This window comes from Podarcis raffonei, chromosome 12 (assembly GCF_027172205.1).
Source record: "Podarcis raffonei isolate rPodRaf1 chromosome 12, rPodRaf1.pri, whole genome shotgun sequence".
Classification (NCBI taxonomy): Eukaryota; Metazoa; Chordata; class Lepidosauria; order Squamata; family Lacertidae; genus Podarcis; species Podarcis raffonei.
This window is the reverse complement of record NC_070613.1, coordinates 23513085-23532280: the sequence shown is the minus strand read 5'-3', so window position 1 is coordinate 23532280 and position 19196 is coordinate 23513085. Positions and strand designations below refer to the sequence as shown.

General features: G+C 41.6%; 1 protein-coding gene across 1 annotated transcript in view; it reads left to right on the top strand.

The window, feature by feature from the left end:
- The window catches only part of MALRD1 (MAM and LDL receptor class A domain containing 1), a 224678-nt gene extending 209964 nt beyond the window's left edge, over positions 1–14714 (top strand). Inside the window, exons 39-42 of the mRNA XM_053409891.1 lie at positions 3827–3890; positions 7616–7681; positions 12078–12174; positions 13716–14714. Of these exons, the coding sequence (XP_053265866.1) occupies positions 3827–3890; positions 7616–7681; positions 12078–12161 (214 nt within the window). The 3' untranslated portion in view covers positions 12162–12174; positions 13716–14714. The remainder of the gene's footprint in view (positions 1–3826; positions 3891–7615; positions 7682–12077; positions 12175–13715) is intronic.
- Positions 14715–19196: the final 4482 nt, after the last annotated feature.

The following is a 19196-nucleotide window of genomic DNA, read 5'->3' as shown; positions in this document are numbered from 1 at the left end:
CATAGTCCCAGATTCAAATGGAAAATGGATCAGCAGAACTTGGATCAGCTTACAAAAAACGTTAAAATCAATAAAAAAAATCACAACCATACTTTGAAACATACAAAAGTTAAAATACCCAAAACTAAAAAATTCTATAAAACATTTGTGCTTTATCAAGAGCTATGACTCTTCCTCTTCTTGAATTTGAATGTGGTCACCTGAAACTATGCTCTGAGGCAGCAAGGGGATGGTTGGGACAATGCAAAATGTTGTGGATAACTTGAGACATCAGTCCATACCACTCAGGTCAAAGCATTAATGAGAAACAGAATTTTGCACATGGAAAACAGGGGCATAGAAATGTGACAGGCCTTGGGATAGTGTGGATTTTGTCCCTCCTTGTGTAAATAGCAACACATCTTGCAGAAAACTCTCCAGGGTTCTCTTTAAATGTAGCTGCAGCCACATGGGAACCCTTTTTTCATGAAACTATGCAATCTGGCTGAAGAGGGCAGCTGAATTATGCTACTCTATTGATGACTGTTGTTTCAATGGGAAAGATCCTTTCAATCAGTCCTGGCTTAAGTGATTGCCCAATCAGTCGCAGCCCCCCAGTCATATAGGATTGTCATTTGGAACAGTGGTTTCCACAGAGCTGTGGCTCAAGTTGCATTGAGGACTTGGGACAAAAGAAAGAGTGGAGATATTGTAAAAGAAAATAATAGCAATAAGAGGGCACCCAAATGCTTATTGCTATTCTATGAGTTCTTTAAGCCTTGATTATTATTTTTGTGATCCATATTGCCTGTCTCCAACTTTGTTTGGTAAGGATGAGATATCTGCTGTGAAATTCATGTTACATAATAATTATTTGTAACTCTATATATTACAAGTTGGGGGGCACAAAAAAACCAGTTCTCCATGTGTTCTACATTGGCAATCCAATATGATTTAAGTTTTCCTCTCAACAGTATTTTTGGTTACTATTTTAAAAAACTGACTGAACTCTTTCACTAAACATTTGTTTTCTCCAGAAATCCAGGCCACCGGCATTTTCTCCCCAAACTTCAAATTGATCCCTGCTTTTTCTCTCTAGCCTTGCTAAGTTGGAACTATTTTCTGTTTTCCTTTCATAGACAAAGTACGATAATATGAATGAGTATAATATTCTGGCCTATTTTCTGATTACTTTGGACAAGTTGCAGGCCGTGGGTTGGCTTTCTCCTTCTTGCTATAAAGTGGCAACACAGCTTCATAATTGTGAGACCTTGCGAAGGCTAGATTGCTGATTACTTTAACCATGAGCTATTATTTCCAATAAGGGGAATGTCTGTGTTATGTCAGACAACAAGTAAACATTATAAGAATGAGATTAGCTCAGATTACTCCTCGGGACTTTTTAGAAGAGCCTTCTTGTTTTTTTCTTTAAAAAAAATAGCAAGTAAAATTGCTGACAGAAATCTTCAGTGGTGGTGCTGGGGGAATGGGTCTAGGATGTAATGGTGGAGAAGGGTATGCGTCTCTAGTCAGCATCATTAGACCGGAGGCAAACTTGGATGGACTGATAGACAGATACATACATACAGTGCTTTTTTCTAGGGGGGGACACAGGGGTACACATATCCCTAAACTGCCCCTCATTGAGGGGCAGTATTTCAATATGAGTAGGAAAATGAGAGTACCCCTAAACATTTTTTTAGGAAAAAAAGCATTGCACACGTACATACATACATGCATATACATACCCACTTACCCTAAATGTACTAATACAGATGGTGATCATTTTGTGCATGTCATTTCAGCTATGGAAGCGGGAGGAACAGGGATGGAACAGGGGCAGAACGGGCTTATGCCTGACCACTGAAGCATACAATGACCCAGAACGCAGCCCCTTCACAAACAGGGAGTCGCCTGTAGTATGTGAAGCCTCTGCATCATGATAGTCTAGGAACACAATCTTATATAGTTGACTGGGGGGGGGTTACTCTGTTTTCCATGGATTTTACTCCCCAGTACATGTGCACTGGGTTGCAGCCTAAGACTTGGCTGTCCAGGTAAAATACTTAAATTAATGCACTTAATGGCAAAGGCAGCTGAAACGGCTTTGCAAATAAAAGGCTCCTTAAGGTCAGTGGGACAATGTTGGGGTATGTGGTTTTAGAGTCCTAGCCATGTAATTAACTGAAGTGACTTTGACTCAACCGCTGTTTTGTCCGAACCACAATGTTAAAGCAAGCAAGCCATTTCTGCACACAATTGATGGTTTCTAGCAACACATGGATTATTACTTTTCCGACTAGGGAGCTTGTTACTGCCTTTGCTAACATAGCTGATTTCTTTAAAAAAAGAAGAAGTGTGGATTGGGGTGGAGGGTGTTCTAAATTACACTCGTTTCAGTAGTAAAAGCTGCTTTGTTTTAAAGATTCTGATAATGAGCAGCTGGCCCTGAAGGCCAGGCCATAAAAGACATCAGCAATCTGCCATCTCTTTACAATTCTTTAAAAACCAGCAGCACCAGGGAAGGGTGTTGGTGAATTTCATCAGGACCATGGAGCTAAAAAACAGGTGGCTATTCCTTTCCCCATGCATCATTTTTTCTAATGTAGATATTGTGGAGGGGAAAATAGATTTGATCCCCATGTGGGTAATGAACAAAAGAATTGTCTGGATGCCTAGATTCAAAACATGGGTATTTGCACACTTTCAAGGAGAGAGCTCCAAGTAGAGTTAAAAACACTCTCAGAATTAAGCAGCAATATGGCATGGAATATAGGTTATTAAATGCTTTTGCAAATCCTCTTTAGTCTGCTTTGAAGCTCTTCCCCACCCTCTCTCTACCCCTCTTGCAATGAGTAGACCACACACTCTTAAGTCAGATCTATAATGTATTTATTGGGGAAGGATTTCTGTGCTGGAAAACAAAGCAAACAAAGACTTTGCTATAACAGCAAAAATATAAGAGAATATTAAGGAATGAATTCTAACCATTGCTACTAATCTGTGAGAAACATTTTAAAATGATATATAACTCAGGCTAATATGCATTTTGTGTTGTTTTGCCAAAGTAATTTTTGTTGGAGACATACCGGTATAAGGCTAAATGCAGATCTCCATAATATTGGCGGGGCGGGGGGGGGGGGGAGGAGAGACATGGAAAAAAACAAAAGGCTGAGGGGAAATTTCCCACGTTATTTGGGATATTTCTGGAATAGCTATACCCTTTTGATCCATTGATTTTCTTGTGTAGTTAAGTAAAAGAATATACTGTAATCTTTCAAGAATTAATCATTACTTTGGCAGCTGTAGCAGAAATAGAGCTTTCTTGTATATGGGAAACTTTAGAGGGTCCAATACCAGGCTCAGTTTTTGTTTTTGTTTTTTGTTTTTTTTTGCAGAAGGTTTGCAGTTAAAAACGATACCTTGGATTTGATTCAGATGAACAACTTGAAAGACCTTTGTGGGCAGCTGGGATATTTTTCTGTTCCATTGGAATGTTTCGTTGGGAATTACAGGTTTTGGATTAAATGGTTTTGCTCAGATGATGATGATGATATTCAAAATGTGACCCTTTTGGTCACAAATTGCATCAAATGGTATTTAGAATGCAATGAAAATCTTCTTTGCCCCTCCAGGGGAGGATCTAAGATTGGAAAGTCCATTTAATTTAGCACTTTGATGGAAAAGAAGCCATTTTTATTGTATTTCCCATGGCATAATTCTAATTACTAGGGTATCATTTTATCTGAATTTATTTTGGTCCTTGTTTCCCCCTTGACTCCTGTCATCTTCGTAACCTAAAGTAGTCTCAACATGCAGTAGCCTTTGACATTGTGTCTTTTTATAGGAAACAGGGAGAGATCCTCAAAACTGCATTTGACAACCCACTTTATGAGGCACGGAGTGTAAAGGTAGGTAGAAGCAGCCTTTCCTACACATGTGGAAATGGATAGAATAAACCTACAATTGTTTTCCCAGTATATTGTCCATCAAATGAAATGAGAGGATCCCTTAGTGAAGGTATTTAAATGGAGAATACAAGCGTTTCAAAACTATGACATTTCTTACTGGCAGTTGTGAACGGATTCCTGTTGCAACGTTATTCTCAGCACGCTGGTAAACTCTACTCTGAAGGCAATTCAGTGCTAGGAATATCTCTGCTGCCACAGTTATTATTTTTGCTGAAGGCTGGTAAATCCAGGAGACGCCAGCGTGAGTTTCTGTTCATATTCTCTCTGAAGCTGGGGGTAGCAGTGGTATCACACATGCTTTGCAGGTTCAATCTTTGGCATCTTCAATTAAACAAAGTAGATGGTAAGTAAAGTCCTCGGAGTGAAATCTTGTGGAACTGCTGTAATGCAGAGCAGACAACACTGGATCAAATACCATAATCTCACCCGGTATGGCATTTTGGGATGCATTGATTTGCAAAATATGGCAATTGTGTAACTGTAGCGCTTGATGGGTAGCATCCATAAAAGACTAGTATTTTCTTCACTCCACCTGTGATACTCGTGCAACTCCTCTGAAATTCCGGAAACACGAAAAAAGCCTTCTTTTTAATCCTGTCACCGAGGTGTCAAAATATGTACAGCAGCAAAATTGTACTGAGAGCAAACCAAATGTAGCAGAAAATGTACTCTTTGGCTTGAGCTTCCCGAATCGCATTTGCTAGTGGCAAAGAGCTTATTGTTGTTATAAAAACCCTACAAATGGAATTAGGAACCTATTTGGTGCATATCGCCTTCGTGCTTCCTAAAAATAGAGGAACACCAAATAACACTATGGGCCAGAAACTTTGCTCTGCGTTAAATCTCTATGATGTTCCTCTGACTGCATTTACAATTACTTTGCAACCACTTGTGATAGTTATTAACTCTATTTATTAAAAACTAATGAAATGGACTTTATCTAGAACTATTTGGAATCAAGAAGCAAATTAAGTCTATTGCATCTTCTCTGCCATGCTCTGATCAGCACTGCAGTGCAGGATTGCAGTGACAAACAAAACTTCCTTTATCTTTTCATGAATATGTGATAAGATTTTGCTCGTCTCTTAAGTAAAATTAACCATGATGTGTCACTTACTTTCAGTAAAATCCTCCTCACATCTGATTTTAGATTAGATTGATTCAGTTGCAATTTTGTCATTCACTTGTAAGAGGTCTGTGACTGTGTTAGAAATACACTCATTGCAGTCCTTCCAATTTCATCTCTGCGCTCTTATGTTTGTTCAAACAGATCCAGGCAGGATACATTTAGCGGCAGGTTGAAAAATAGAAGCATGATGATGTCAGAATCAGAAGCTATCTTTTCAGTGCAAATTAAGATAGCCTAAGGTGCTCTGATTGAATTCCTTTTGTTTTCCTTAAATATTTGAAAGTTACTCAGGCCGATCTAGAATAAGTTTCATTAAAATTAGTGTGATTTAAGAACTGAACTAGGAGTTCAATTCTGTGTGCATTTTTTTGGGAAAATAAGTCTCATTGTGCAAAGTGGAACTTCTAAGTGAACATGCATAGGTTGGGCTGCCTGAACCATTTATTTCATTAGTATCTAAGTATGCTTAGCTTCTTCAAAATTATGCCCTTGTTTAATGGGACTCAAAGAGCATCTCTCCCTCTCCCTCTCTTTCTCTGCATCTGTGGTGCATGTATTGTAAGGAACCTGATCACTGAATTAAAAATGTAACTGCATTTCTAATGAGCAATTGACAAACCAGACATTGTGACTCCAAGGATTTTTGACATGATAACTGCCTGTAATGATTGTCCAATAGCAGCGCATAGCCAACCCGGAAGCATGTTTTGTGACATAGCATTGCCATAGCTGTTGAAATGCCCCATCAGAAGTACCCTGTTCTAAGAGCATAAGAGGAGCCCTGCAGATCAAAAACACCTATATAGTCCAGGATCCTGTTTCCCACAGTGGCTAAGTAGGTTGTTGTTGTTTAGTCGTTTAGTCGTGTCCGACTCTTCGTGACCCCATGGACCAGAGCACGTCAGGCACTCCTGTCTTCCACTGCCTCCCGCAGTTTGGTCAAACTCATGTTGGTAGCTTCGAGAACACTGTCCAACCATCTCATCCTCTGTCGTCCCCTTCTCCTTGTGCCCTCAATCTTTCCCAACATCAGGGTCTTTTCCAGGGCGTCTTCTCTCCTCATGAGGTGGCCAAAGTATTGGAGCCTCAGCTCTAGGATCTGTCCTTCCAGTGAGCACTCAGGGGTGATTTCCTTCAGAATGGATAGGTTTGATCTTCTTGCAGTCCATGAGACTCTCAAGAGTCTCCTCCAGCACCATAATTCAAAAGCATCAATTCTTCAGCGATCAGCCTTCTTTATGGTCCAGCTCTCACTTCCATACATCACTACTGGGAAAACCATAGCTTTAACTATATGGACCTTTGTTGGCAAGGTGATGTCTCTGCTTTGGCTAAGTAGGTACCTAATGGAAACCCTCAACCAGGACATGAGGACAATACACATCTCCTTCTGTTGCTCCTCCAGCAACTGATATTCAGGCATCCTGCCTTTAATCCTGGAGGTGGCATATAGCCATCATGACTAGGAGCCATTTAATTTACCTAATCTCCTTTTAACGCCACTTAAGTTGGTGACCACCACCACATTCTGTGGACTCTCCTTCCTTGGAGGGTTTTAAGCAGAGGTTGGGTGGCCATCTGTCAGATTCCTGCATTGCAGGGGGTTGAACTAGATGGCCTTTGAGATCCATTCCAACTCTACGATTCTGTGAAGCAGGTTCCCTAGTTTAACTGTGTGCTGTGTGAAGTACAACTTTTATGTCTTGAATCTTCTAAAATCCAACTTCATTATATGACCCCAGCTCCCAGTATTATGAGAGAAAGAGAGAACCTCTTCACACCAGATGTAATTGTAGAAGCCTCTATCATGTTTCCACTTACCCTCTATGTCTAAAAAAACTAAAAATTATTGAGTTGCTGAGACCCTTCAGTCATTTTAGTTTTCCTTCTTGCCAGCTCCGTAGCAGCATCCTTTCAATAGCTTCCACAGCTATTGGACACTAGCTTAGAGCCCATCAGCATATTTGTGGAGTCAAGGTTATTTGACCCAATTTCCATTACGTTACACTTACCTACACTGAACCACAGTTGCCAGCCCTTTGGAGCTCTTTGCAGTCCTTTTTTGTTTGCCCCTGCATTATTTGTTGTCATCTGCAAACATGGCCACCACTAACTGCAGGTCACTTATGGACAAGTTAAGAATTCATGGTGCCAATGGAGATCCTTGGGGAACTTCACTTCTTACCTGCTACTGCAGCTTGTTTTAGGATTGGGACACTAAAATCTCCCTTCCATTTTCTGTCCTAATGAGCAGAAGACCAATTACTGGTATGTCAATGTATTGCCATTGGCTCTTCTGGTTTTAGCAATATGTGCATTCAGAAAGTTTACCAGACCCACGCAGCAGTCCAAGAGGCTTTGCTAGCACTCTCCTAAAAATAACACTAGGTTCCCTAGGCAGCTTATGATATGAGTATTTTATTTTCTTTTTTTTTTAAGCTGCAAGCTTTAGGACTGATAGAGTTGGCACTATTACTGTTGTTTTGTTCACTGTTGAAAAAGGTTGGCCCGAAGCTAATGCCTGTCTCTTTTGTAGTCTACAGAGTATGCTGCCTCACTGGGAGTTCAGATCAGTGTTTCTCCATGGCAGGCACAGCAGGAGGTAGGTGTGAATAGTGTTCTTTTAAAAATGCTTTCTGAAAGAATTATGTGCCCTAGAATGAATTGTTAAAATGATTCCAATCCACGACCGGTAGATGAGGAGTTCATCCTTCTGAAACTCTGCTCAGGGCTGCATATAAAAGCCTTGTGTACATTTGCTAATTGTTACAAGAATACTAATACAGTAGTTTGGTTTCATCAGCTACTTTGCTAAGAAAGTGGTTCATATGTAAGGATGGAGCAGGAATCCATTTTCAATGGATTTAAATATGGGTTCTAGAGGTTCTGACCCAGTCAAACTTGGTTCACTTTGGTGTGCTTCTTGCATTGAGTACCTGCATATGTCTAAGCTGCTCATGCAAAAGAAAAAGTATATTAATGTAGAACAGTGTTATGAAGGGTGTGTGCCATTCCCAATCCCTCCCAAGCGGGAGCAAGATTCCATGGGGTTCCAGGCATTTACCCAGAGTCATGTTTCCATTGGGAGTCAAGACAGGTCAGAGACTGTCGTGACTTAAGAAATATGGTTTATTTTACACATATTTACACCTAAAGTGTTCAGTATAGGGGGTGCAGAACATTATATCTTGCCCCTCTTGTAGCTTCAGCTAGCTTGGCATCCAAAGCAGCAGTCAGTCGTTCCTCCCAGTCTCACAGTACAGCCTCCTCCAACCAGCACTGCATAGAGTTCTGCCTACTTTCTCCTTCTTGTGCCCAGGACATCTTTAGATTTCAAAAATGACATTTTTTGTGACATCACACACACACACATACACACATTTCACCCTGGCAACCTGCCAATTCTCCTGTCTCTGTCTACTTCTCAGAGCCAGGTGTGGGGAAGGACATTTCTCTTGCATCGCCAATGGCCTCCTATGGCTCAGCCCTTGGGTCACCATTGTGCATTAATGGCTCTGCACTTAGCTAGCCTGGCCAGGCTGATTTGCAAAGCATAGTTCTGCGTCATGAGTATCTGGGTATGGACTTTATATTTGCCTCATTCTCCGATCTTCAGTAGCAGAGTTGATACCACCACATTTTGCAACAACCGGTTGAAAGTGATAGTTGTACATAGTTCCCATTGAAACTCACTGAAACATGCAGCAAACTTAGCCTGGATCTGACCTTGTGTCTTTTTAAAAGGATGATATGATGTGTTTCTTATCAAAAATAGCAAGCATTTGATAAAATCACAAATAAATTCCAGAATCTTCCAAAAATTGAGTGATGGCTGCATTCTTCTTTTTCCATAATCCTCGAGTTTCCCCACATGGAGCCTGGCAGACCAAGCCCAGAAGCTTCACCACAGGATGCTCAGTTCAGCTATGCAATCCTCCATTACTCCTCTCAAAGCTGTACAGCAGGCAACCTTACCCTGATCAGCAAGGCAGTTGCTTTAGAAACAGTCTGCAATGACTAAAACACAAGAGTGCATCGCCCGGAGGTTGACATTCATCTTCTTGTACGATAAGTAAATATGCACAGTGTGGCTTTTCTTCCACATCCATTTAAGTACCAAATAAAATCAAATAAAATCTATCAATAATCTTATTAAAGATTTAGAAAATATGATACAGAACTATGTCCCATCAGCCACATCAGCTATAGGGTGCAAAACAGGAGAGGGCTTCTGCACCTTTAACAGTAGTGTAGAAGAGAGAATTTCAGTTCCACAAACTACACCTGCTGGAAATTAGCAAGAATGTCAAGTTTTGTAACTATATAAAAGACTGAAATGAAACATTATCATATCATAATCAGTCTGCACTTCCAAGTTTACAACCGAGCTCTGAATTCAGTTCACTCTTGTGGCTTACACAACAGGGTAATGAAAAAGGTATAGAGGCTGTGGGTAGCAGGGGAAAGATTCTTGAGGCAACTCCTGATGGCAGTTTCCCTGGTGACCAAGAGCCACAAGAATAGCCTCCTTGAAACGCTATTGCTGCCATTTACAGGGAGGGGGAGGTTTCAATGAAGCTGGGGCTGCATAAATACACTAGCAGAGTCAATATAGTAGTCCCATCAGGAGTGCCAACTTGACCCCGGGACCATGGGTGCCCGGGATTGTGGGTGTCGTGCAGCATGTACAGTCCTAGCACTGAAATTTGTGGGTACCCAACCCCTTCATGGGGAATTTTGTGGGTGCTCAGTCACCCATGGCCCCAGGGAGTTGGCATCTATGAGTCCCATCAATCTCCCTGCAGAGTCCTGATCTCCCATCCCTCCTGATGATAATAATAATCAGGCAGAACGATGGGGAGGTCAGCACCAACACTCTGAATTGTGCTCGGAAACGTACTGGGAGCCAATGTAGGTATTTCAAATGGTCTCGGTGGCCATTCACAGTCACCAGTCTAGCTGCTGCATTCTGAATTAGTTGTAGTTTCCGGGTCACCTTCAAAGGTATTCCCACATAGAGCGCATTGCAGTAGTCCAAGCGAGAGATAACCAGAGCATGCACCACTCTGGCGAGACAGTCTGCGGGCAGATAGGATCTCAACTTGCGTACCAGATGGTGCTGGTAAACAGCTGCCCTGGATACAGAATTGACCTGCGCCTCCATGGGCAGCTGTGAGTCCAAAATAACTCCCAGGCTGCACACCTGGTCCTTCAGAGGCACAGTTACCCTATTCAGGACCAGGTAGTCCTCCACACCAGCCCGCTTCCTGTCCCCCCAAAACAGTACTTCTGTCTTGTCAGGATTCAACCTCAATCTGTTAGCCGCCATCCATCCTCCAACCGCTTCCAGACACTCACAGAGGACCTTCACTGCCTTCACTGGTTCTGATTTGAAAGAGAAGTAGAGCTGGGTATCATCCGCATACTGATGAACACCCAGCCCAAACCCCCTGATGATCTCTCCCAGCGGCTGCATGTAGATGTTGAAAAGCATGGGGGAGAGGACAGAACCCCGAGGCACCCCACAAGTGAGAGCCCAGGGGTCTGAACACTCATCCCCCACCACCCCTTTCTGAACACAACCCAGGAGGAAGGAGCGGAACCACTGTACAACAGTGCCCCCAGCCCCTCTAGACGGTTATGGTCAATGGTATCAAAAGCTGCTGAGAGATCCAGCAGAACTAGGAAACAGCTCTCACCTTTGTCCCTAGCATGCCGGAGATCATCGACCAATGCGGCCAAGGCAGTTTCAGTCCCATGATGAGGCCTGAATCCTGAAAATGACAGTGATGCCACCGTCACAAGGCTATTGCTATGGCTCTGCCCCATTAGGCAGTGATGATAGAACCAAAATAGTGGGTTTGACCTACTATTCCCCCCATGCTGATAGTGTTGGATTATTTGGACTGCCATCAGTCAGTCCTGGGATTGTCAGAGCCTTCATAGACATTGTGGATAAACATTTCCATTCATAAGAAATCTAAATTCACATTAAACTGAGCTGCCAACCTTTAAACTGCTTTAAATATCCTCATGTGCACACAGTCATGTTAAAAACCCTGGCCCAGTCTATTTGTATAGACGTCCCTTCTCCTACAGAATAACTTGGTCAAGGGACTAGCAGCCCTCTGAGATAAAGGCTGTAAAGATCAAGTAAAATATAAAACCTAGCAAATTATAAAATATGTGCTGTGTAGCAATCAAAGTTTTGAGATTTCTGGATGCCAGAGGCACTTGGGTTCAACTCACCAAAGAGGCACACTGCTCTGCTTGTGCTAACTATCATTTATTAGCATGAACTATCACATAGTAGCACTGTGAAAGTGCAATGGACTCTTATGAACAAAGCATTTGTTTGCACTAGCTGAAAATCCCAAGATGCATTGCAAAAGTAATGAAGAGTCCGATGGCATCTAAAACATCAATAAATGTACCATCACATGGGCTTTCACAGGTAAGAGCCTTCTACCGCACACATATTCATTCGGCAGTAACTAGGTACGGGGGAGAAATTCAATTTTGTATGTGTTCAAAGGCATATTTGCACTTTCTGAAACTATGTGAACAAAGCCATCTCTGAATTTTGCAGTGCAGTTCTCCATGTACAAGTAATGTGTACATAAATGGATACACTAAGTATAGATAAAAGACATATATTAGTGACACTAACATACAAAAATGCAGTATTTATTAAGCAAAATTGGAAAGAGTGTATTAGGCAAAATTGCATACTAAATGTTTATATTGGGAGAAATTCCCAATGCTGGTAATCTTTTCAGGAAAACTTTTTTTAAAAAAATAATTACAAGCTGATGTGCGAATGTGGAGAAATGAGAAACTGAAATCAACATATTTGCCCATTCTTGGCAGTAACTTATATGAACTTCTCTTCTGAAATTAGTTTTCATTTTATTTAGAAATCTCATTTGCTGTGGTTATTCTTTATTGCAATTTGACACTTTGTTTTGAAATAACTTCTTATTCCTCCCTTCTTTCAGCTGTTTCGCAGTAATGACATCATGGCCGCTTCCTTTGCCAACCCCCTATATGGCACAACTACAGGAAAAGAGCAGACGCTATGAGATGTCTCTGGAAGTGGGTATAAAACAAGACAGAAACTTTATGCAGAGTCATTTGCCGTGATGTTTTTCTGTTTCTAAAATCAAATTGAATGATGGCATAGCATTAGTCACTTGAATGAAAATGGAATGATTTTTCATATTAGAATAATTACCTTCTCCAAATAACACTTCATTCAAAATAGCATCCACCCACATGGGAAAGCATAGCCGTACGTGATATTTATGTTGGCAAGGAACACTCTTGGTAACTTTAGTTTTCAACTGACTACATGGTTGAACAGTTCAAATTCCAGTTGATTAATAAATAAAAGTTTCACTTAATCAAAAGCAGGATTTGGGCTTTTCTTGGCATGCCTTTTCTCCCTCTGCTTTTATTGAAAAACAGTGACTCAAACTTGTTCATAATGTTAAATTCTAGAACTTGAAAGCTTCCATTTGTCTCAGCCTTCAGTGAAATCCAAGAGATTATAATCGACTCATTCTTAGATTGAGGTACTTTTCCTGTGTGTAAGCTGTAAATGTGACGGGTTTACTTGAAAGAAAACTCACATATTTTGTTTCACTTTGTCAGACCCATGGCCCATTATCGAATCAAACACAGCCACAACCTCCATGCCATCTCATCCCCTGTTTTAGTTGTTGCAATGCAAGGGATAATGGTAAACTGAAGCTGGAATCTCTGCAGAGCATATGATAAGTTTGATTTGATTGCTTACAAAGATAGTGGGCAATCAACTTTCCCAAGATCTACAGGGTGGTTGTGAGAATAAAAGGGAGAAGGAGAACATTGCATACACCACCTTGAGTTCTATGTTGGGTGAGGGGAGGTAGGTTATAAATGAGTAAGATTTGCTTGGAATTCTAGACATATTTAAATCAAGGGTAGATAACCTGTGGCCCTCTGGATGTTTAAGTCAGACTCCAGTGTCCATCAGACCCAACAAGCATTTCCAATGGACAATAATTTTGGGAGTTCTTCTTCAACAACATCTGAAAGACAACAAGTTAGCTATCCCTGGTTTAAACCACCCTCAGTTATTTGGCAACTGTCTTTACTCTTTGGGCATATTCCCCACATGTGAGCAAAGGTTGAATTGTGGTAGTAGTAGTAATAGTAGTAGTAGTAGTAGTAGTAGTAATAGTAATAATAATAATAATAATAATAATAATAATAATAATAATTGCATTACTCAACCCAATTAAGCAATGTTACTGCTGGATGCTGTGCACCACACAGACACACAACTTAAAAAATAGATTCCTATATATAACTATTCAACTGAATACAGAAATTGAATGGATTTTTTTTTTGAAAGTGCTATTTTTATAGCTGTTTCCTGTCACAGGAAATGAGATCTGTCATTCTTCTGGACTAGCCCTGCAGCAAGGTGGGACTTTTACCTGAAATCATCTTCAGTTTTTGCATTTAGATAGCATCTTTTTAAGAAAGAAAGAAATATAATAGGTGCTTTACTGCTTTCATCTCTCCCATCCTGCAATCATTGTTCAATACACTTATTGCACAAAGAACAAAAGATGCATTTATATTTCCAGAATGACAACTGCCTCATCCTTGACAGTCCAATGGAAGCAATCTCCTTAGAAATGGACCACTGTTATTTAAGAAAGTCAGTCTCTCCTCTGCCTTCAAACCAAGAAGGGAGCCAGCAAGCTTCTCTGTTCCAGTGTGAACATTCTCTTCTCAGAGGCATTGCCAGCGTCATCCTGTGCATGACCAGCTTCCAACAAGCAGAGTGCCCATCCAAATGGATTTTCAGACGAAATGGTGTTCACTGCTCATGTACATGAAACCTCAATTAGGTAAACAGCCATTGCAGTATTTCTAGAAGGCCAAGGAGACACTGATTATTGAGGAGACTATTCATTTGAAGTTAGCCACCACAATGGCTGTGATCCAGAGAGCTCTTTCTGCGAGCGAAAGACAGTTTAGCTCACACAAGAGGAGGCCTCTTATTTCCACCACCCACCTTGTATATGCAGTGGCAGCCCTTGTGTTGCATCCTATGCCATCATGAAAGGTCTCCTGATCTAGAGAAGATATAGGAGAGTACACCAGGAAGGTGGAAATACTTCATTGTCCGAGCAGCACTGTACTTATATTGTCTGGATCCTGCCTTGTGTTTCCTTTTGAGGCATATGCCAAAGAATTGAAAAGAAAAAATGCAATGCTGCCACAAGATTTGTTGTTATCGGCTTGTGTATCAAAACCATGAACTGCATACTGATTTCCCCTTCCCAGCAGAAGTTAGAGCAAGAATTGAGACACCGAGAGCTCTAGATCTATTGACGTTAGCACATAATAAATTTGAAAAAATATGCTTTACCTGAGATTGCTGGGTGATATTAATCATCGGAATGATGCCTCTTACTGGAAGAAACAACAGAGTCCACTGAAGCCTTTTGCCTCTTCTCCAGGGAAGGAGCCATCCTTTGCCTCAGTCCAATCCTACCTGCAGTTCTGTCTCATTCTCTCTTGAGTTACTTGCCTTATCTTGGTCTTGTGCCTTTCCTATTGTGTATTTGGTGTTGGGGGTATGTGTTTTTCTGTGCTTCCTCTCCCTCTTTTGGTGCTACTACTGTTTTGGTTGTATTGATCACATTTTATTTTTATATCTCAGTGCATTACTTCTTCATCTGCCCTATGAACATTTGTATGTATGTTTCAGTTCTTGTTTATTACCTTCTCCAATCGCTGCTGCTCTCTCACCAAAGAGAACTTGCCCCAAACCTGAGTCACGGCTTCCAGGATTCCGACGGATTGGAACCAGATACGTAATGAATGTGAAATATTTTGAAAGTGCTGTACAAATGATAATGATGATGATCAGCCAACACTGGTGTTGCTACCCTCAGTGTATTTTGCAAGCTGTGTGGTCCATTCTGGTGATGAACTATCTGTTTCTGCTGTCTCAAGTCTTCTGTGCAAGGAGGAAATGATTAGGCAGCCTAAGTTAGCAAATGGACATGTATAACAGTTTAGGAAAATTAGGAGATATAGTTTCTACAACCATTTTCACTTTTCTCCCTTGTCCCAATGCATTATAAAGCCATTTAGGTGGCCACTTAGGCCCTGATCCAATTTCTTTTGTAATTAATGAAAAGATGTCAAGCAAATTGAGCAAGTCTCTCACTAGACTCAAGGCCTTCCGGCCTTCCGAAAAAGCAATGCTTTTCTCTTTGGGCTGCCAGAAAAAAAACAGTTATAACAGAGGAGAAAATAATGCAAATCCACACAAAAAATCTACATATACCAGGCACACATTTCTTCGTCTCTCAGAAAGAACAAAAGGCTGCAGCTCACTTGCATATGAAACACACATGAGCTTAATATTTGCCCCTTGCCTGACATTTTTGTTTTGAACTTGTCAAATGACAGCATAATTCAATTTCAGCTCCAGCTTTCTGAACTGCTAATGACCAAGATGTATGATAACATGAAAACAATTTCTGTACATGAATCAGGTAAGCTATCTGGCTGCTAACTCACACACAGATGACAGGATCCACACATTCTGAGAGGGACAAAGAAAATTCAGTGCAATGAGGAAAACGTCTCTTTCAGGGTGCTCAGAAAGAAAATACAGCAGGGCCTGGTTCCTGGACAGGAGAGGAAAAGGCAGGCAGCAAGAGCAAGTCTCGTGGTTGCTCAGACTAATGAAGAAGCCTGATCCATAAGTCTTTATAGGGCTATGCATATAGTTGGTTATAACCCTCAAAAAGCAAAGTCCATCTTGAGGTGGTAGATCTACCCTCTGGTTGTAGATCCCGTTCCTACATAGGATAAATTTTGTATTCTTCAATGTCCATAAAAAGAAACTATGTTGGTCTGTGTGAAGAAAATGTGTTGCAGCCGTGGTGGCTGTATTTAAACTAAAATTCTTTTAAATAAATAAATTTATTGCTAATTTATGAAAAGGAGTCCATAAACTCCTTTTTTTTTAAAAGAAATGTCTCTAAGTTACAAAGACCTTAAGATCTGCGGCATATAAAAATATTTCATACAAGTTAAATCTTTCTAGCGGCAGTTGAACTAATGAAGTCAGATTTTGAGAAAAGAAGAACAGTATAATCTCATTTGGGACGTGCTGTCTTCCTCCTAACCTTTTCTTTGGAATATGGTGTAAGTTTCTAAATGCTTTGGGACTGAATATTTTAACGGTGAGCAAATGGTATTTTTTTAAAAAAAACAACCAGCAGATGACAACTGTTTACATTTTACTAAAATATAAACCATATTTGAATCAATTTACGAGAAGAGCCTTGCTGCAGTAGAAACAATTTATTTGTCAGTGTGGTGATGATATTAGTTGTTCCCCAGATCCAAGCTTTGTATCTGAACAGTTTGGACCTAAATATATATTAACCCTGATCTAGGCATTCAGCATTGCTTGGGTCACTTTAAACTAGGCTCCAGTTTCCCAGAGGATGTACTGAGCCCCTGGCCTACTCAGCCTACCAAGTTCAAAGTTCAAAGTCTGGGGGTCAATCCATGCAAGCAAAGGCTAAAGTTCAAAGGTCAGGAAACACAGTCCAGGGTCAATCCAAGTAGCCAAGTCTGAAATCTAGCAGTCAGGATACAGTCCAGAGTAGGGTTCCCATGTGCCTTCCCCCCCCCCCAGGTCACACCCTCTTTTTCAGGGGTAAAATTTGAGACAAATTGCATTTATTTGCTTTGAATGGCTGTCATAGTGTCCCCTTTTTTGCTCTGCAAAATATGACAAACCTAGTCCAGAGTCAAACCCGAAGCACAGTCCCATAGAGGTCCAGGAGCACCCAAGTCAATGTCCATCCACATGGGCAGCTGAACAGACACAGCACCTCAGCTCTGCTTCCCGTTTGTACTTTGCATGCTGATTGCAGCATCTGGGCTTGACAAGGCATGTGACCCTCACTTGTTTCAAGCCGACTCCAGCTCCTCCCAGAGCTAGTGAGCCTCACCTGGCCAGCTAAGGAAGCTGGGCTGTGGGCCATTGCCTGCCACAGCCTGCCTCAGCCATCCTGTTGCTCCCCATGCCTCAGAGCCTGCCATGTTTGTGGGGACAGGGGCCCCTCTGACTCCGCTGATGGGTCCTGTTGCCCTGCTTCCTGTTCGCTGACCCCCATCCCCTCGCCATCCTCTGTCACCCTGTGAGTACTTCCTTCCCCATCCCCTGCTTGCCCCAGTGTGTCCCAGTCCCAGCTACAACCCTCATCGGGATCAATATTCTCCTCTTCTTCCCGTCATCCTGCCAGTTCATGACAGAGGCCCATGGACCTCCTGTTATTGCAATGTTCATTAACATGGTTTTCCTCTTCTCTGCAGCCTTTAATATCGGTTGTGATTTCTTCTGCTTATTGAAGTTTCCTTTCTTTTCAGTTTGGTTGCTCTTTTCCTTTATCTGCAGCTTTGCATTAGCTCCCTCTTTCTTATTGGATTGAACATAAAACTTCTTTGATTCATTTTTAAATGCCTTTGTGGCTTTGGTCCTGGTTATCTCTCATCATACTTGTTGGTTTCACCAATCTCACTCATGTTCCTGTTCCATTTGCCTAGGACCTGTATGTTTGCCACTGATTCTATCAACTTCTACCGTTGCTTTATTTAATGAACAATGAGTAGTGAATATTTATTATTTATTTCTTTATTGCTTTTCCTTTATGGTGTTTCTTGTTACTCCTAATTAATAGTTGGCATATATTCACTCTTACTTCCTCTACTTTAATTCATGCTCTTCCAATTTTGGAATGGCAACAGGTTTGGGAGGAATACAGTGGTACCTCGGGTTACATAAGCTTCAGGTTACATACGCTTCAGGTTACAGACTCCACTAACCCAGAAATAGTTCCTCGGGTTAAGAACTTTGCTTCAGGATGAGAACAGAAATCATGCGGTGTGGCGGCAGCAGGAGGCCCCATTAGCTAAAGTGGTGCTTCAGGTTAAGAACAGTTTCAGCAGGAGGCCCCATTAGCTAAAGTGGTGCTTCAGGTTAAGAACGGGCCTCCGGAATGAATTAAGTACATAACCCGAGGTACCACTGTAATTTTGGAGAATACTGCCCCCTCACTACGTCCACTGGGCTTGCCTGAGGGGCATATGTTGAATAAGACTTGGCAATATCAGCTTTTCAACATTGCGATGTATCATCAGCTAAACATCATGCTATAGTGATACATCACAATGTTGAAAAGGAAGGAGCAACGGCCCCAGCCCTGCGGGGCACCGGGATGAACCTGCAGCAGCTCCCTCCTGGTGCACAGATGGAGGAACAAGGAGATTCACCCCACCATGCAAGGTGCCAGGGTGGACCTGCCACCAGTGCCCAGCGCAGGGAGAAAGGAGGCAGCCAGAGATGGAAGGTAAGGCACCAGCAGGCAAGCCCCACCTACAATATACCACCAGGTGAAGGCGCCATTGCACTCTGGTCCTCACATCAGCCCTGGACAATGGATTGATACATTACCCAGGCCTAATGTTCGAAAGGGATTACTCTTTGGCCCCTTTATCAGGTCATGTGGGACCAACATGGATAGCTGGCCCTGATGAATACTTGAGGTTCCCAACCCCTATGGTTGTAATTCATGGGCAGTCATTTAATTTTATCCTGATTCTAATTTTTAAGCTGTATTTTAATTAATTGTTTGATTGTGTTTTAATGTATTTGATATTTGATGTTAGCCACCCTGAGCCCGGTCTTGGCCAGGGAGGGCTGGGTATAAATAAAAATTTGCTTACTTACTATGGAAACAGCATGAATACGCCCATGTGCACAGGCCCCAATATTCACTTTGCATTATGTTAGAGGGAGTGTCAGTTGAGCAGTTAGTTTGCAAAACAACCTGCTATTGTGCCTCATGGAGAATGTGCACATAACCCAGTCATGAAGAGGGAACTGTGCACATTGCCTGGTCAATATGCATCATCTCCAGCAGGCTTTGGAAAATGTCCATATATCAACTAAATTTTGTACATCCTCCTGCCATTTCAGCATATTTCAACCTTCTCTGTTGTACGTTCTCTGGTCAATATGCATAATC